General features: G+C 49.3%; 1 protein-coding gene across 1 annotated transcript in view; it reads left to right on the forward strand.

Annotated features, from left to right (window-relative positions):
- The window catches only part of PTH1R (parathyroid hormone 1 receptor), a 453,204-nt gene that overhangs the window by 217,760 nt on the left and 215,211 nt on the right, over window positions 1-20,233 (forward strand). The window contains exon 2 of the mRNA XM_063924515.1: window positions 8,849-8,945. Within this exon, the coding sequence (XP_063780585.1) occupies window positions 8,849-8,945 (97 nt within the window). The remainder of the gene's footprint in view (window positions 1-8,848; window positions 8,946-20,233) is intronic.

Consider the following 20,233-nt stretch of genomic DNA (forward strand, 5'->3'; position numbering starts at 1 on the left):
TAACCTTAACCCTCCCCGCTAGGTACCTAACCCTAACCCTCCCCGCTAGGTACCTAACCCTAACCCTCCCCGCTAGGTACCAAACCCTAACCCTCCCCACTAGGTACCTAACCCTCCCTTCCCCACTGCCTAAACCTAACCCTCCTCGCTAGGTGCCTAACCCTCCCTTCCCCACTCCCTAACCCTTCCCGCTAGGTGCCTAACCCTAACCCTCCCCACTAGGTACCTTACCCTAACCCTCCCTTCCCCACTGCCTAACCCTAGCCCTCCCCGCTAGGTGCATAACCTTCCCTTCCCCACTGCCTAAACCTTACCCTCCCCGCTAGATGCCTAACCCTAGCCCTCCCCGCTAGGTGCCTAACCTTAACCCTCCCCGCTAGGTACCTAACCCTCCCTTCCCCACTGCCTAACCCTAACCCTCCCCGCTAGGTGCCTAACCCTAACCCTCCCCGCTAGGTGCCTAACCCTCCCTTCCCCACTGCCTAAACCTAACCCTCCCCGCTAGGTGCCTAACCCTAACCCTCCCCGCTAGGTGCCTAACCCTCCCTTCCCCACTGCCTAAACCTAACCCTCCCCGCTAGGTGCCTAACCCTCCCTTCCCCACTGCCTAAACCTAACCCTCCCGGCTAGGTGCCTAACCCTAACCCTCCCCGCTAGGTGCCTAACCCTCCCTTCCCCGCTCCCTAAACCTAACCCTAACCTCCCCTTCTTAGTGCCTAAACCTAACCTCCTCCCCTGGTCCCTAACCCTAACCTTCCCGTCCCCGATCCCTAGCGCTAACCTCCCTTCTCCTGCCTAAACCTAACCCCCCCCCGCACGGCAGGATGCCAACACATCCCGCAGTGAGGTGTATCGGGATGCCGGCTGTTGGTAATGTGACGCTGGCATCCCGAGCGATGTCGGTATATTAATGCCGGCATGGCATCCACCCTCGAGATCCCGGCGTCGGTATATTGACCAACGGGATCCCATCCGTCAGGAAGCCAATTGCTTCCCATTCTAATATGTGTGATGGACAATTTTGAGGGGGGGTGGGGGGGGGGGGAATGTATCAAACCTTGGAGAGAGATAAAGTGAAGAGAGAGAGTGCAGCTGTTGGTGGGGAACATTCTCATGGAAGTTCTAGTTCCTACAGCCAGGCAGTTGATTATCACTTGTACAGCCTATAAATGCAGCGGGAACTTGAGACACGAGACACAAAGTGCCTCACATCTCAATGATGTCTTTCCTAGCGATCTGATTGGCCCTTATGAATATTTGCTGCCTCCCCTGTGTGTACGCGCTGGTGACAAGTACACGTTACTCATCTCCCATCCCTAAGTGGCCGTTGTAGCTGTGTCAGTGCTGTGTCGTGCAGAAGTAATCTCCTGTAGTCGTGGTGATAATGTTTCTGTGCGCTGTGCTGCAGACAAGGCCCAGGGGAACGCTGCCTGCCGGCATTACCGTCTCCATCCTGCAGAAATATAACGTATAAGTGATATTCTGCCACAAATAGCTTCTCTGCGGGTAGAAATCTATTTGTTACATCTGCTCATCTGATTTTACTCCTATACGTTTTACAGGCCCAGCCAGCGAACGGCGCCGTCAGTAAAATAGCCATTTCCAGTAAAACGATTTGATAAAATAACAATATTGTTGTTTTTCTTATTACCGACAGACAGTTGTTGTGACAGCGACTCCTCGGCGGCGGAAGATAACGATGTAGTTTGTGTCACTGTAGCGCAATCAGCTGCGCTGAGCCTGTCATGTCTTATATTTATAGACTAGTCCTTCTTTTGTTTAAAAAAAAACAACGCGCCAGATTCAGAGATTGGCGCTAATGCTGTCGCAGCGCCAAATTTGTACCCAGCGACTAAAAATATACAAGTGCTGCAGCCACCGGGATTTGTATTGAGACACCTACGGAAAGCGTCGCTGAGCCACCGCTTGCATACGAAGACGCAACCAGACGCACATCATCCAAACGCAGATTTTCTGCGTAACCGTACGGTTATGAAGAATGGTCGCTGGAAATAAGATGCCGGAGCCATTGTACCTGCATTCAAAAATTGCAGTCGCAAGCTGAAATATTCCCCGTAAACGAACTTGTAAATCCTGCGTTTGAGTCGCAACTCCCCCGTAACCTCCCACAAATGGGCCCTTTTCTGCTAACAGCTTTGTGAATGATCCCCTATGCATCTGCCAACGCAAACCCATTGCGGCACATGCGAAAAGCAACGCCTGCTCAGCGGCAAAGCAATGGCTCCACTGCGTACAAAATTGACATTGCAGTCATGTCCGAATCAGGCACAGGGTCTATGTACTAAGCCTTGGAGAGAGGTAAAGTCAAACAGAGATAAAGTATCAACCAACCAGATCCTGTCATCTTTCAAAGACAGCCTGTAACATGACAGTTAGGAGCTGATTGGCTGATACTTTATCTCTGTCCAAGGCTTTAGTAAATAGGCCCCAATATGCGTTACTCCTGGCTCACGCAGAACGTGTGTTTCAGTTCGGGGGTCGCTGGGAAAACAAGTTGTTCCAAACCGACATTTTACACAACGTTCTCAGTATTTCCACATGAATCACCAGACATATGCCTTGACAGGTTGATTCCAGTCTCTGGAGATGTCCCAAATTAAACACACTTTGTACCATGAGAAATTGTTTTCCTCGTCTCTATATTGGTGCAATTTTCCTGAATGATACCTATTTGTGCTGTCACCCCGGGCGCTGAGAACGCCCACCTGCCAGCTGGTACAATAAGAGCGGTTTACAAACTACACATATACAGGCCAGAATTACACCTGCGACCTCGCTGCCTGGACCGGAGAATACACCCAAATGTGCGCTCAGTGGAAGGGGTTAAACTGAGTGCCGCTATCCATCCTTAGAGACACGTCACTCATCGCAACACTTCTTTTTTCCTCCTAGATCTGCATTGCCCATAAAAAAAAGACAAAAATGCAGAAATGCAGTAAGGACCCAATTCATCACATTATGAGACCCCGGAGTGGGTAGAATCACCCATGTGTTGTGCTGGGAGTCCTTCAGGGAATGGCCATGTAGATGTCTCCAGGTCATTATCCAATACTCAATATTGATCATTCAATACAATATTATACTGTACCTTAGGGGTAATTCAGACCTGATCGCAGCAGCAAATTTGTTAGCAGTTGGGCAACGCCATGGGGGGTCATTCTGACCTGATCGCTCGCTGCAGTTCTTCGCAGCGTTCAGGTCAGAACTGCGCATGTGCCGGCGCCACAGTGCGCCGACGCATGGCTGAAAGCCGACAGCTGTCAATCAGGCAGAGGCGGTCGCTGGGTGGGAGGGGGCAGCACGGCAGCGTCTGGCCGCCGTTTTAGGGTCGTGGTCCGGCCAACACAGGCGTGGCGGGACCGCGCGGAAACAGGCCGCAGCGACGGGTAACTCCCGGCCAGCCACAGGAGCTGCGCTGGTCAAGAGCTACTCTTCAAGTACTAAAGCATCGCCGCCGTGCAATGCTTTTGTACTTGTGTGGGGAAAGGGGAGGCGGTCTCACATGCGGGGCGGACTAGCTCTGTGCTGGGCGTCCCCCCGCATGTCAGTGGCCCTCATTCCGAGTTGTTCACTCGCTAGCTGCTTTTAGCAGCATTGCACACGCTAAGCCGCCGCCCTCTGGGAGTGAATCTTAGCTTTGCAGAATTGCGAATGAAAGATTAGCAGAATTGCGAATAGAAATTTCTTTGCAGTTTCTGAGTAGCTCCAGACTTACTCTGCCAGTGCGATCAGTTCAGTCAGTTTCGTTCCTGGTTTGACGTCACAAACACACCCAGCGTTTGCCCAGACACTCCCCCGTTTCTCCAGACACTCCCGCGTTTTTCCCAGAAACGCCAGCGTTTTTTCACACACACCCATAAAACGGCCAGTTTCCACCCAGAAACACCACTTCCTGTCAATCACACTCCGATCACCAGAACGATTAAATTTCTTCGTTAAGCCGTGAGTAAAATACCAAACTTTTTTGTAAATTTACTTGGCGCAGACGCACTGCGAACGTTGCGCATGCGCAGTTTGCGACTAATCGCTCCATTGCGGAAAAAAACTAACGAGCGAACAACTCGGAATGAGGGCCCGTGTACTAAATTTAGCACAGCTACGGTGAGGTCGGAATGACCCCCCATGTGCACTGCAGGGGATGGGGCAGATGTAACATGTGCAGAGAGAGTTAGATTTGGGTGGGGTGTGTTCATACTGAAATCTAAATTACAGTGTAAAAATAAAGCAGCCAGTATTTACCCTGCACAGAAACACTATAACCCACCCAAATCTAACTCTCTCTGCACATGTTATATCTGCCCTCCTGCAGTGCACATGGGGGTCATTCCGAGTTGATCGCAGCCAGAAACTTTTTGCTGCTGCTGCTGCGATCAACTAGCTCCCGCCTATGGGGGAGTGTATTTTAGCTTAGCAGGGCTGCGATCGCTTGTGCAGTCCTGCTAAGCTAAAAAATTTTCATGCAGAACAAGACCAGCCCTGGACATACTTACCCTGTGCAACGATCCCTGCGATGCTGGAGCCAGCGTTAACGTCAGACATCTGCCCTCCATTCTCCTGGACACGCCTGCGTTTTCTTCACCACTCCCTGAAAACGGCAGGCAACGGTCTGGTGACGCCCAGAAACGCCTTCTTTCTGTCAATCTTCTTGCGGTCGCCTCCCCAACCGCTTTCTTCATTGTCCGCGACGTACTGTTGCCGGGCAATGACTCACGTGCGCATTGTGGCCGCCGCGCATGCGCATTCCAGACCCGTTCGCACCGCAGCGACAAACCACTGCATGCGAACTGGTCGGAATGACCCCCGTGGTTTTTCCCAACTGCTTACAAATTTGCTGCTACGATCAGGTCTGAATTACCCCCCTTGTGCTTCCGGGTGTGGTTCATCAAATCGACGGTATCTAGGTCGACAATGTTTAGGTCGACCACTATAGGTCGACAGTCACTAGGTCGACATGGATGGAAGGTTGACAGGGTTTCTAGGTCGACATGTGCTAGGTCGACAGGTCTAAAGGTCGACATGAGGATTTATTTATTTTTTGGTGTTGTTTTCTTCGTAGAGTGACCGGGATCCCAAATTAGTGCACCGCGTCCCCTCGCATGGCTCGCTTCGCTCGCCATGCTTCGGGCATGGTGCCTTCGCTCCGCTACCGCTTCGCTCGGCACACTTTACCGTTCCAATCGTAGTCCACGTGGATCGTTAAGTATGAAAAAATTCAAAAAAAGAAAAAAAATGTAAAAAACTCATGTCGACCTTTAGACCTGTCGACCTAGCACATGTCGACCTAGAAACCCTGTCGACCTTCCATCCATGTCGACCTAGTGACTGTCGACCTATAGTGGTCGACCTAAACATTGTCGACCTAGATACTGTCGATCTTCAGACCGGATACCGTGCTTCCCTATCAGTGCAAATGTAGCTGCATTCATGTCTAACATCCAGGAAACAGTCCCAGGATAATACCCCACGCTGCTGTATCCCAGACACCCACCACGCTGCTGTATACCAGACACCCACCACGCTGCTGTATACCAGACACCCCCCACGCTGCTGTATACCAGACACCCATCACCACGCTGCTGTATACCAGACACCCACCACGCTGCTGTATACCAGACACCCACCACGCTGCTGTATCCCAGACACCCACCACGCTGCTGTATCCCAGACACCCACCACGCTGCTGTATACCAGACACCCACCACGCTGCTGTATACCAGACACCCCCCACGCTGCTGTATACCAGACACCCATCACCACGCTGCTGTATACCAGACACCCACCACGCTGCTGTATACCAGACACCCACCACGCTGCTGTATACCAGACACCCACCACGCTGCTGTATACCAGACACCCACCACGCTGCTGTATACCAGACACCCACCACGCTGCTGTATACCAGACACCCATCACCACGCTGCTGTATACCAGACACCCACCACACTGCTGTATACCAGACACCCATCACCACGCTGCTGTATACCAGACACCCACCACACTGCTGTATACCAGACACCCATCACCACGCTGCTGTATACCAGACACCCACCACGCTGCTGTATACCAGACACCCACCACGCTGCTGTATCCCAGACACCCACCACGCTGCTGTATACCAGACACCCATCACCACGCTGCTGTATACCAGACACCCATCACCACGCTGCTGTATACCAGACACCCACCACGCTGCTGTATACCAGACACCCACCACGCTGCTGTATACCAGACACCCACCACGCTGCTGTATACCAGACACCCACCACGCTGCTGTATACCAGACACCCATCACCACGCTGCTGTATACCAGACACCCACCACGCTGCTGTATACCAGACACCCATCACCACGCTGCTGTATACCAGACACCCACCACACTGCTGTATACCAGACACCCATCACCACGCTGCTGTATACCAGACACCCATCACCACGCTGCTGTATCCCAGACACCCAACACGCTGCTGTATCCCAGACACCCACCACGCTGCTGTATCCCAGACACCCACCACGCTGCTGTATCCCAGACACCCCCCACGCTGCTGTATACCAGACACCCACCACGCTGCTGTATACCAGACACCCACCACGCTGCTGTATACCAGACACCCACCACGCTGCTGTATTCCAGACACCCACCACGCTGCTGTATACCAGACACCCACCACGCTGCTGTATACCAGACACCCATCACCACGCTGCTGTATACCAGACACCCACCACGCTGCTGTATACCAGACACCCACCACGCTGCTGTATTCCAGACACCCACCACGCTGCTGTATACCAGACACCCACCACGCTGCTGTATACCAGACACCCCCCACGCTGCTGTATACCAGACACCCACCTCCGGGTTTTTCCTTCCTGATTATAGAAGGCGATCTTGTGATTTTTTTGACATTACTTTTACAAAGTTGTAGTGAGCTTTGCCTCACTCTATACATCCACATTATGTACAGGGAGCGGCAATATTATTACTAAACAGTTTACTCATATTGGATTGCACTTGGAAACCCCCCTTTAGAAATCCTGCATTTGCTGCTGTGTGTAGGAGCAGCACATAGTAATTCAGGAGCTGAGTTTGCTGATATTTTAGAAGAAGTGATCTGTCTGCTACCTACAGTAAGTGTTAGCAGCACAGAGTATATCAGGAGATGAGTGATGTGTCAGTGAGGACAGGGCTGCATGTGACAGGGGCAGTGACATGATGTGAGGAGGGGAATGGAGGCAGCAGGAAGCCACAGACTAAGAGTTATATAGTGGGAGGTACAGGATCCCCAGCAGCACAGAGTATATCAGGAGATGAGTGATGTATCAGTGAGGACAGGGCTGCATGTGACAGGAGCAGTGTCAGGATGTGAGGAGGGGAATGGAGGCAGCAGGAAGCCACAGACTGAGAGTTATATAGTGGGAGAAGCAGGGTCCCCAGCAGCACAGAGTATATCAGGAGATGAGTGATGTGTCAGTGAGGACAGGGCTGCATGTGACAGGGGCAGTGACATGATGTGAGGAGGGGAATGGAGGCATCAGGAAGTCACAGACTGAGAGTTATATAGTGGGAGAAGCAGGGTCCCCAGCAGCACAGAGTATATCAGGAGATGAGTGATGTGTCAGTGAGGACAGGGCTGCATGTGACAGGGGCAGTGACATGATGTGAGTAGGGGAATGGAGGCAGCAGGAAGCCACAGACTTAGAGTTATATAGTGGGAGGAGCAGGGTCCCCAGCAGCACAGAGTATATCAGGAGATGAGTGATGTGTCAGTGAGGACAGGGCTGCATGTGACAGGGGCAGTGACATGATGTGAGTAGGGGAATGGAGGCAGCAGGAAGCCACAGACTTAGAGTTATATAGTGGGAGGAGCAGGGTCCCCAGCAGCACAGAGTATATCAGGAGATGAGTGATGTGTCAGTGAGGACAGGGCTGCATGTGACAGGGGCAGTGACATGATGTGAGTAGGGGAATGGAGGCAGCAGGAAGCCACAGACTTAGAGTTATATAGTGGGAGGAGCAGGGTCCCCAGCAGCACAGAGTATATCAGGAGATGAGTGATGTGTCAGTGAGGACAGGGCTGCATGTGACAGGGGCAGTGACATGATGTGAGGAGGGGAATGGAGGCATCAGGAAGTCACAGACTTAGAGTTATATAGTGGGAGGAGCAGGGTCCCCAGCAGCACAGAGTATATCAGGACATGAGTGATGTGTCAGTGAGGACAGGGCTGCATGTGACAGTGGCAGTGACATGATGTGAGGAGGGGAATGGAGGCAGCAGGAAGCCACAGAATGAGAGTTATATAGTGGGAGGAGCAGGGTCCCCAGCAGCACAGAGTATATCAGGAGATGAGTGATGTGTCAGTGAGGACAGGGCTGCATGTGACAGGGGCAGTGACATGATGTGAGGAGGGGAATGGAGACAGCAGGAAGCCACAGACTTAGAGTTATATAGTGGGAGGAGCAGGGTCCCCAGCAGCACAGAGTATATCAGGAGAAGAGTGATGTGTCAGTGAGGACAGGGCTGTATGTGAGAGGGGCAGTGACATGATGTGAGGAGGGGAATGGAGGCAGCAGGATGCCAGAGGCTGAGCGTTATATATTAGAAGGAGCAGGGTCCCCCAGCAGCACAGAGTAGTGATTTGAGTCTCCTGTGACACTGTTATAGGATGATTGTAGTGTCCGCCACTTTTCTAAATGATGAAAATTTCATATATCCAACTGAATCATTGAAGTGGCAGAGTTGTATCTCTCCCAGATGTAAACATAACTGCAGAAATGTGTCCTGTGTAGAAGCCCTTATATCTAAGACCGGTGTTGTTCTCTCTTTACCAGATAGATGCTGATGATGTCTTCACCAAAGAGGAACAGATTCACCTGCTATTTACAGAGAAAACAAAGTGTGAAAAAGACTTGAACTCTAAATTGAAAGGTGAGTATTCTAATTATTGTATTGTGTGTCAAATGCTGCAATACTAGACGCCTGTTACATATGGAATTCGTTACCTTATATTATAAATCATAACGAGCCAGGAGGAGCTCAGGGCTAATTTGCATATTTTAGGCGTATTTGCATATTTTACATGTGATGGGTAATCGCAATAAAATCCGCAGCTTGCTTCCAGATGTCACCATGCGCTATGGAGGGTGACATTAAAACAAACAGTGACACAGCGTGGCCATAAAAAGATACTACTGTTACATAATAGCTAACATACCGATTTCAATATACAGTTTTGGAACACTTCATTATAACTTGCGAGACAAAGAGGTCTATTTACTAAGCTGTGGAGAGAGATAAAGTGGAGAGAGATGAAGTACCATCCAGTCAGCTCCTAGCTGTCATGTTACAGGCTGTGTTTGAAAAATGACAGTTAGGAGCTGTTTGTTTGGTACTTTATCTCCATCCCACAGTTTAGTAAATAGACTCCTTAGTACATAGACCCCAAAGTTCTGCATTTACTTTCCCTTATCTGTTAACTTTCTAGACATTTTTGGTAAGCTTTGCTGATGTGACATAGAGGAGGCACGAGGCACCAGAGATGTCACTGTTTCTCATATACTCAGGTCTGGCCTCTACTCAGCTCAACTGAAATTAACTTTTTATAGATAGCTGTTGTTTATCTAAGAAAACCCCATAAACTTACACCAGGGCCTTAAAATATATATTTTGCAGAGCATCTCAATATCCTCCCCAACTTTTACCATGTAGGGAAAATATGGGCTGGCTCTGCATGCAGCTCCCAAACACTGGGCAACTTTATGTTCTCACACAAAAATTTAGAATAGGTAGGAATCGGATATCCCCCTCCCAACTGTACACCTGTAGGATCATTATACATTTGCCCCCATACAGTGCAATATGACTGAGCCAATGAGCAAGTTTGCTCCTTTATAGTTAATTTATCATTTTTTTTTCTCCTTGCTTCCCACTATACATGAGGCCTCTCAGGGCATTACACAGTATAGCTTACATGCTAGACTAGTAAAACAAATTACGTTTTAATATTACATTCATTTAGCTCTAATATTAGTTACAAAAAGGAATATCATAATCTGTCCAGTTTATGTTTCTTCTTTAATGGGGAAAAGAAATAGGGTGATCAGGGGCAGAGCTGGATTAAGGTGGGGGCGCAGGGGACACTGCACACGGGGCCCCCATCTGACAGAGGGCCTCCCAGGCCCAAGCACACTGAGATTACTGGCTCTCCTTCTTGGGCAGCAGCAGAAGGAAGAACTAGACTGCTAGAATGCGAGCGAGCAGGACAGTGTGCAGTGCAGGCAGAGACACAGGAGTTATCAGGTTTCATGAGATGCTGAAAGATTCCCGACCAGAGGAGAGATAGGAGGAAAGAGAGGGCTGTAAGTGGCCCAGGGTGGAAGGAGTGCCAGGACAGTCCCCTCCTGTTTTAAGTGCCCCCCGGCCCCGCCAAGTCTTAATCCATCCTGGATCAGGGAATTCTGAGGCCTCAACTAAAACAGAAAACAATAGTGCTGATCCCATTGTACGCACCTGCCCAGTGTACACTGCATACTACACTGGAGCGCTTTTGCACTGTGCTTGTGAGCAGGGCCGGATTACCCATTGGGCAGACTAGGCAGGTGCCTAGGGTCCATTTCATCCTAGGGCTCATGCCAGCCCCACTTTATTGACCATTTCAATTAATAATTTTTATGGTGTTGTTTTCTAAATAAAACCTTCCGTAAGAGCAGGCAGAGCCCGAGACCGGGTGGGAGGGGTTCTGCAAATTCTGACTGGCAGTGCTTAAAGGGGTAATGGCAGTGACAACAATGGCCAGGGAGCTATAATGAGGGTGCCGCAGGGGCTGCTATTCCTCCTGCAGCGTTTCAATTGGCACTGCCTCAATCACAGCCGGGCATCGGTAGTCAGAGGAGTGTGCGCAGAGCCCTGATTGGAGGGAATTATTACCGCTGTAATGGCGGCCAGGTGTTCTTAGAACTGCACAAATGTTGGGTTTGCAACTGCACAATTTCCTTTGGAACTGCGCCGGTTGTGTAGACCTGCGCACAGTATTATCTGCGGCTTACGCCAAAGTAACTGCACTAAGTTACAGTTAATGTTTCTGCTTTCTTACTCTTACTAAAGTACATTTACAAAACAATGAAATCAGCCTCTGCCTCCTGATGCCTCCTGATGCCTCTCTGTTTGCTAATTTGTAAATAAATGTAACGTTACTTTGTCGCTCTTCCTGGGGTCACAGAAACATGTATAAATAAATACATATGGATACAAGATGTCGCAGTTATAGTTCTGTTTGTACATTACTTTCTGAGCAGGAATAATACGCCAGGCCTGTAAGTAGGATGTTTTATATAAATGTCCCCTAACCCTCATGGTAACGACATGTTTCTGTAACGAGAAGGCAGTGAGAGAGGCGGATATTAATCAGGATGACAAGGCCGGCTGTGGATGTTAATGCATGGGAAATCATTATCGCACGTTTCTATCTGCAGAACTTTTCATAGATAAAACATTGTATACAATATTTATCTTGTGCTGTAGAAAATACCACGGAATGGCGTGTGGGAATCGCCCGTCGGTTTTGAGACACTTTAACCCTTTGCGTTCAGCAGTGCTGTAAAGTATATATCACGTTCATTTGCAGCAAAGTGTAATTTCTCTTACGTCCTAGAGGATGCTGGGGACTCCGTAAGGACCATGGGGTATAGACTGGCTCCGCAGGAGACATGGGCACTCTAAAGACTTTAGATGGGTGTGCACTGGCTCCTCCCTCTATGCCCCTCCTCCAGACCTCAGTTAGATCCTGTGCCCAGAGGAGACTGGATGCACTGCAGGGGAGCTCTCCTGAGTTTCTCTGAAAATACTTTTGTTAGGTTTTTTATTTTCAGGGAGCACTGCTGGCAACAGGCTCCCTGCATCGTGGGACTGAGGGGAGAGAAGCAGACCTACTTAACTTATAGGCTCTGCTTCTTAGGCTACTGGACACCATTAGCTCCAGAGGGTCGGAACACACGTGTTGTCCTCGCTGTTCGTCCTGGAGCCGCGCCGCCGCCGTCCTCCTCACAGAGCCGAAAGATAAAAGCCGGGTGAGTATAAGAAGAAAGAAGACTTCACAGGCGGCAGAAGACTTCAGATCTTCACTGAGGTACCGCGCAGCGGTAACGCTGCGCGCCGTTGCTCCCACACTCACACACACACACACAGAAGGCACTGATGGGCAGGGGGGGCGCCCTGGGCAGCAATAATAACCTCAAGGGACACTGGCTGACATATTAGATACTGCGGAGGCAGTATATAAAAAAAAAAACGCCAGTATAAAGAATTTGAGCAGGACCGAAGCCCACCATCAAGGGGGCGGAGCTTGATCCTCCAGCACTAACCAGCGCCATTTTCTCCACAGCAAGCTGCAGAGAAGCTGCTCCCCGGACTCTCCCCTGCTGAGCAAGTACAGAGGGCAAAAACGAGGGGGGGGGGGCACATTTAATTTGCGCAGTAACTGTATTTTTTATCTATAAAAGCGCTGTACAGACTGGGATTTTGTTCCAGTGTCCAGTGGCGCTGGATGTGTGCTGGCATACTCTGTCTCTGTCTCTCCAAAGGGCCTTATTGTGGGGCTGTCCCCATATTTGTATATCCCAGTGTGTGTGGGGGTGTCAGTACGTGTGTGTCGGCATGTCTGAAGCGGAAGGCTCGTCTAAGGAGGAGGTAGAGCAGATGATTGTGGTGTCTCTGTCGGCACCGCCGACACCTGATTGGTTGGATATGTGGAATGTTTTAAATGCAAATGTGTCTTTATTACATAAAAGATTGGACAAAGCAGAGTCCAGGGAAAAAGAAGGGAGTCAATCCATGGCTTTGACTGTGTCACAAAGCCCTTCGGGTCTCATAAACGTCCCCTTTCCCAGATAGCAGACACTGATACCGACACGGATTCTGACTCCAGTGTCGACTATGATGATGCGAGGTTACACCCACGGGTGGCCAAGAGTATTCATTATATGATTATTGCAATAAAAGATGTTTTGCATATCACAGAGGACCCCTCCGTGCCTGACACGAGGGTATGTATGTTTAAGGAAAAGAAACCTGAGGTAACGTTTCCCCCATCTCATGAGCTGAACGCCTTATTTGAAAAAGCTTGGGAAACTCCAGACAAGAATCTGCAGATTCCCAAGAGAATTATTATGGCGTATCCTTTCCCCTCACAGGACAGGTTACGGTGGGAATCCTCGTCCACGGTGGACAAGGCTTTGATGCGCTTGTCCAAAAAGGTGGCGCTACCGTCTCCAGAAACGGCAGCCCTCAAGGATCCTGCTGATCGCAGACAGGAAACTACCTTGAATTCGAGTGCCTTGCTCAGACCGGCAGTAGCGTCGGCATGGGTGGGTAGCGCAATTGCAGCATGGGCAGATAACTTGTCATCTGACATTGACACCCTTGATAAGGATAACATTTTATTGACCTTGGGTCACATTAAAGACGCAGCGTTATATATGAGAGAGGCTGCGAGAGACATTGGGCTGTTGGGTTCAAGAGCCAATGCCATGGCAATTTCTGCTAGACGGTCCCTGTGGACCCGCCAATGGATGGGTGATGCCGATTCAAAGAGATTCAAAAGAGACATATAGAGGCTTTGCCTTACAAGGGTGAGGTTTTATTTGGGGAGGGCCTCGCTGACCTGGTTTCCAAAGCTACCGCGGGTAAATCTTCTTTTTTGCCTTATGTTCCCCCACAGCAAAAGAAAGCACCTCAATATCAGATGTAGTCCTTTCGGTCGCATAAGTCCAGAAGGGGCTGGGGCTCTTCCTTCCTCACCAGAGGTAAGGGTAAAGGGAAAAGAATGCCTGCTACGGCTAGTTCCCAGGAACAAAAGTCCTCCCCGGCCTCTACAAAATCCACTGCATGACGCTGGGGCTCCACTGAGGGAGTCTGTGCCGCTGGGGGCACGTCTTCGACTCTTCAGCCAGGTCTGGGTTCTGTCGGATTTGGATCCTTGGGCGATCGAAATTGTATCCCAAGGCTACAAACTGGAATTCGAAGAAGTGCCTCCTCGACGATTTTTCAAATCGGCTTTGCCAGCTTCTCCCCCAGAGAGGGAAATAGTTTCAGCTGCCATACAAAAGCTGTGTCAACAGCAAGTGATTATCAAGGTTCCCCTAATGCAACAGGGGAAAGGGTACTATTCAACCCTATTTGTGATCCCGAAGCCGGATGGCTCGGTCAGACCCATTCTGAATCTAAAATCCCTAAACCTATATTTGAAAAAGTTCAAAGTCAAGATGGAATCTCTCCGGGCAGTGATCTCCAGCCTGGAAGGGGGGGATTTTATGGTATCACTAGACATAAAGGATGCATACCTTCATGTCCCCATTTATCCCCCTCATCAGGCGTACCTGAGATTCGCTGTACAGGACTGTCGTTACCAGTTTCAGACGTTGCCGTTTGGGCTTTCCACGGCCCCGAGGATTTTCACCAAGGTAATGGCGGAAATGATGGTACTCCTGTGCAGGCAATGAGTCACAATTATCCCATACTTGGACGATCTCCTGATAAAAGCGAGGTCAAGAGATCAATTACTGAAAAGCGTGTCGCTCTCCCTGAGAGTGCTGCAGCAACACAGCTGGATCCTAAATCTACCAAAGTGGCAGTTGCTTTCAACGACTCGGCTATCATTTTTAGGCATGATTCTGGACACGGAAAAGAAGAGGGTTTTTCTCCCAACGGAAAAAGCCCAAGAACTCCAGAACATGGTCAGAGACCTGCTAAAACCAAAAAGAGTGTCAGTTCATGGATGAACTCGAGTATTGGGAAAAATGGTGGCGGCCTACGAGGCCACCCCCTTCGGCAGGTTCCATGCGAGGACGTTTCAGTGGGACCTTCTGGACAAATGGTCGGGGTCCCATCTACAAATACATCAGAAAATAAGCCTGTCCCCCAGGGCCAGGGTGTCTCTCCTGTGGTGGCTGCAGAGTGCTCACCTTCTAGAGCAGTGGCGGCCAACCAGTCAGTGACAAAGAGCCAAAAAACCTTGTTAGGTATGTCAAAGAGCCAACATTGAGCCGAAGGCGCGCATGCAAAAATGGAATGTGGCCTTGTGCCTGCTAGACTACGCCCCTGGTATAAAAATTAATTGAAAAGGCCAGAACGACATAAAATATATTTTTTTAAGCCAAATCCATTGAAAAAGCCAATTTTACATAAAATAATTGAAAAGGCCAGATTCACATAATAAACTTCATGTGTCACTCCAGCCAACACCCTCCTGTCACTGCAGCCAGCTCCCCATGAGTCACTCCTGCTAGCACCTCCTATGTCACTCCAGTCAGCTCCCCCATGTGTCACTCCTGCCAGGACCCTCCTGTGTTACTCCAGCCAGTTCCGCCTTGTGTCACTTTAGCGCACCCTCATGTATCACTACAGCCACCCCACAAACTCGTGCCATTGCAGCAGCCCCTAATATGTCCTCTGTTTGTCGGTAGGTGTCTCTAGGATCTGGCTTCTTCAGTTTTCAGTCCCTGTAGTGCTGCTGCATGTCTGGCTGGAGTGCAGCGGTTACTTTATCTGTTGTGGTCACATGATTTAGAGTGTTGGGAGCCACATTTTGAATAAAGGAAGAGCCGCATGTGGCTCAAGAGCCACTGGTTGGCCACCACTGTTCTAGAGGGTCGCAGGTTCGGCATTCAAGACTGGGTTCTAGTGACCACGGACGCGAGCCTCCGAGGATGGGGAGCAGTCACACAAGGAAGAAATTTTCAGGGACTATGGTCAAGCCAGGAGGCTTGTCTACACATCAATTAAGGGCCATATACAACGGCCTACGAAAAGCGGAGAATCTTCTTCGCGAGCTACCCGTTCTGATTCAATCAGACAACGTCACAGCCGTGGCTCATGTAAACCGCCAAGGCGGGACAAGGAGCAGAGTGGCAATGGCGAAAGCCACCAGGATTCTTCGCTGGGCGGAAAATCACGTAAGCGCTCTGTCAGCAGTCTTCATTCCGGGAGTGGACAACTGGTAAGCAGACTTTCTCAGCAGACACGATCTCCATCCAGGAGAGTGGGGTCTTCATCAAGAAGTTTTTGCAGAGATAACAAGTCGTTGGGGACTTCATCGAATAGACATGATGGCGTCACGCCTCAACAAGAAGCTTCGGTGGTATTGTTCCAGGTCAAGGGACCCTCAGGCAGTAGCGGTGAACGCCCTGGTGACACCATGGGTCTTTCCGTCGGTCTATGTGTTCCTTCCTCTTCCGCTCATCTCAAAAGTATTGAGAATCATAAGACGAAAATGAGTGCAGACAATACTCATTGTTCCGGATTGGCCTCGAAGGGCCTGGTATTCAAATCTTCAGGAAATGCTCACAGAAGATCCGTGGCCTCTTCCTCCCAGGGAGGACCTGTTGCAGCAGGGGCCCTGCGTGTTCCAAGACTTACCTCGGTTACGTTTGACGGCATGGCGGTTGAACACCAAATCCTAGCTAGGAAAGGTATTCCGGGGGAAGTCATCCCTACTCTGATCAAAGCTAGGAAGGAGGTGACGGCGAAACATTATCACCGTATCTGGAGGAAATATGTATCTTGGTGTGAAGCCAAGAATGCTCCTATGGAGGATTTCCATCTGGGCCGTTTTATCCACTTTCTGCAGACAGGGGTGGATATGAGCCTAAAGTTAGGCTCCATTAAGGTGCAGATTTCGGCCCTATCAATATTCTTTCAGAAGGAATTGGCTTCTCTCCCAGAAGTCCACACTTTTGTAAAGGGAGTGCTGCACATCCAGCCTCGTTTTGTGCCCCCAGTGGCACCATGGGACCTTAACGTGGTGTTACAGTTCCTTAAATCTCACTGGTTTGAACCTCTTCAAACAGTTGAATTAAAATTTCTCACTTGGAAAGTGGTCATGTTGTTGGTCTTGGCATCTGCAAGGCGGGTGTCCGAATTGGTGGCTTTGTCTCACAAGAGCCCCTATCTGATTTTCCATGTGGATCGAGCAGAGTTGAGAACTCGTCCTCAATTTCTGCCTAAGGTGGTTTCGTCGTTTCATATGAACCAACCTATTGTGGTGCCTGTGGCTACGGGGGGACTTGGAGTATTCCAAGTCCCTTGATGTAGTCAGGGCCTTAAAAATTTATGTAGCCAGGACGGCTCGAGTTCGGAAAACAGAGGCTCTGTTTGTCCTGTATGCGGCCAACAAAGTTGGCGCTCCTGCTTCTAAGCAGACTATTGCTCGCTGGATCTGTAACACAATTCAGCAGGCTCACTCTACGGCTGGATTGCCGTTACCAAATTCGGTATAGGCCCATTCTTCTTGGGCGGTTGCCCGAGGCGTCTCGGCTTTACAGCTTTGCCGAGCAGCTACTTGGTCGGGTTCAAACACTTTTGCAAAATTCTACAAGTTTGATACCCTGGCTGATGAGGACTTCATGTTTGCTCAATCGGTGCTGCAGAGTCATCCGCACTCTCCCGCCCGGTCTGGAGCTTTGGTATAATCCCCATGGTCCTTACGGAGTCCCCAGCATCCTCTAGGACGTAAGAGAAAATAAGATATTAAACCTACCGGTAAATCTTTTTCTCCTAGTCCGTAGAGGATGCTGGGCGCCCGTCCCAGTGCGGACTAATTTCTGCAAGGCTTGTATATAGTTGTTGCTTACATAAGGGTTATGTTACAGTTTAGATCAGTCTTTGGCTGATGCTGTTTTGTTCATACTGTTAACTGGTTCGTATATTCCATGTTATACGGTGTGGATGGTGTGGGCTGGTGTGTATCTCGCCCTTAGATTAACAAAAATCCTTTCCTCGTACTGTCCGTCTCCTCTGGGCACAGTTCTTTAACTGAGGTCTGGAGGAGGGGCATAGAGGGAGGAGCCAGTGCACACCCATCTAAAGTCTTTAGATTGCCCATGTCTCCTGCGGAGCCTGTCTATACCCCATGGTCCTTACGGAGTCCCCAGCATCCTCTACGGACTAGGAGAAAAAGATTTACCGGTAGGTTTAAAATCTTATTGTTTTTATTTTTTTGCACAGTGACATTTTCTTTGGATTACAGGCCAATTATGTCCCAATTAGTGATCAGGGAACCACTCCAGCCAGTTTGGGATTTTCGGTGATGATTACTAGCGTGTAAAAACCAGCAACTGGTGAATTACACTGTATAGCTTTGCAACCATGTTGGAATGCTGTCCTTTTTTTGATGTGGAAGAGACATTAACAGGTCAATATGGGGGTCATTCCGAGTTGATCGCTCACTAGCTACTTACAGCAGCAAACGCATAGTCGACGCCCACGGGGGAGTGTATTTCTGCTTTGCAAGTGTGCGAACGCCTGTGCAGCCGAGTGGGACGAAAATGTTTTTTTGCAGTTTCTGAGTAGCTCTGGACTTACGCTGCCATCACTTCAGTCTTTTTGGTCCCGGAATTGACGTCAGACACCCGCTTAGTAAATAGACCCCAGAGTGCTTACAATTCAGCTCCTAACTGTAATTTTTCAAACACAGTCTGTAACATGACAGTTAGGGGCTGATTGGCTGGTGCATTACCTCTGTCCACTTTATTATTAATAGTGAAGGTGCACTTTGTAATCAGAACCAAGGGTTATAAACCTGAGTGTAAGATTATGTGTTGTACTCCAGTCACATATGCTGATGGTACCTATATAATGCAACATATGGACATCGGAACATTATTTTTATGTGCAGATATTACACTATAAAGAAAGCTAAATTTCCCACTGACTCTGCATCTATCCCAATAAGAGCAGACTGAGCTACCTGCTTCCCCCAGCCCTAATTACACCGTAAAGTGGATGTGAGTGAATGTGCAACAGATGTTATAATACTTCTGTATTATTATAGCGTATAATCAGAACGCCATTATCATGCAGAGCACACTCAGCCTCCACTTCAGTCAATATTAAAGTCATATCTAATCTCAGCACCGCGCTATTTCATTCAGAAGTGCAATTTAATCATCCTTGATGTAACAGTACGACCCACTGTGCTACCTGTCCGGAAATGTCACAGTCACAGAGGAGATTCTCTGTATATAACCACATCATACGTGTCTCCTGGCAGAGCACATGTTATTACTTAGCTGTCCTATGTATGAAAAACTATAACCGTACCTTCTGGAAACATTTGGGATCTGCAATTATATTGGTTTCTTTATTTTTACTAATGGCAGTTGTGTACATTGTGGATAGAATATTGTGCTGTATGTTGTAACATTGGGGGTCATTCCGAGTTGATCGCTAGCAGAAAATGTTCGCTGCGCTGCGCTGAAGCCCCAAAATGGCACTTCTGCGCATGCGGCGCAATGCGCACGGGCGACATAGTTCACAACAGCCGAAGAAGTTTCACAGGGTGTGGTTCATCAAATCGACAGTGTCTAGGTCGACAATGTTTAGGTCGACCACTATAGGTCGACAGTCACTAGGTCGACATGGATGGAAGGTCGACAGGGTTTCTAGGTCGACATGTGCTAGGTCGACAGGTCTAAAGGTCGACATGAGGATTTTTTTATTTTGGTGTCGTTTTCTTTGTAGAGTGACCGGGATCCCAAATTAGTGCACCGCGTCCGCTCGCTATGCTTCGGGCATGGTGCCTTCGCTCCGCTACCGCTTCGCTCGGCACACTTTACCGTTCCAATCGTAGTCCACGTGGATCGTTAAGTATGAAAAAATTCAAAAAAAGAAAAAAAATGTGAAAAACTCATGTCGACCTTTAGACCTGTCGACCTAGCACATGTCGACCTAGAAACCCTGTCGACCTTCCATCCATGTCGACCTAGTGACTGTCGACCTATAGTGGTCGACCTAAACATTGTCGACCTAGACACTGTCGATCTTCAGACCGGATCCCGTTTCACACAGGGTCTAGCGAAGCTTTTCAGTCGCACTGCTGGCCGCAGAGTGATTGACAGGAAGTGGGCGTTACTGGGTGTCAACTGACCGTTTCAGGGAGTATTCGAAAAACGCAGGCGTGCCAGGAAAAACGCAGGCGTGACTGGCCGAACGCAAGGTGTGTTTGTGACGTCAAATCCGGAACTGAACAGTCTGAAGTGATCGCAAGCGCTGAGTAGGTTTTGAGCTACTCTGAAACTGCACAAAATTATTTTGTAGCCGCTCTGCGATCCTTTCGTTCGCACTTCTGCTAAGCTAAAATACACTCCCAGAGGGAGGCGGCATAGCGTTTACATGGCTGCTAAAAACTGCTAGCGAGCAAACAACTCTGAATGACCACCATACTG

The sequence above is a fragment of the Pseudophryne corroboree genome, chromosome 5 (genome assembly GCF_028390025.1).
Source record: "Pseudophryne corroboree isolate aPseCor3 chromosome 5, aPseCor3.hap2, whole genome shotgun sequence".
Lineage (NCBI taxonomy): Eukaryota > Metazoa > Chordata > Amphibia > Anura > Myobatrachidae > Pseudophryne > Pseudophryne corroboree.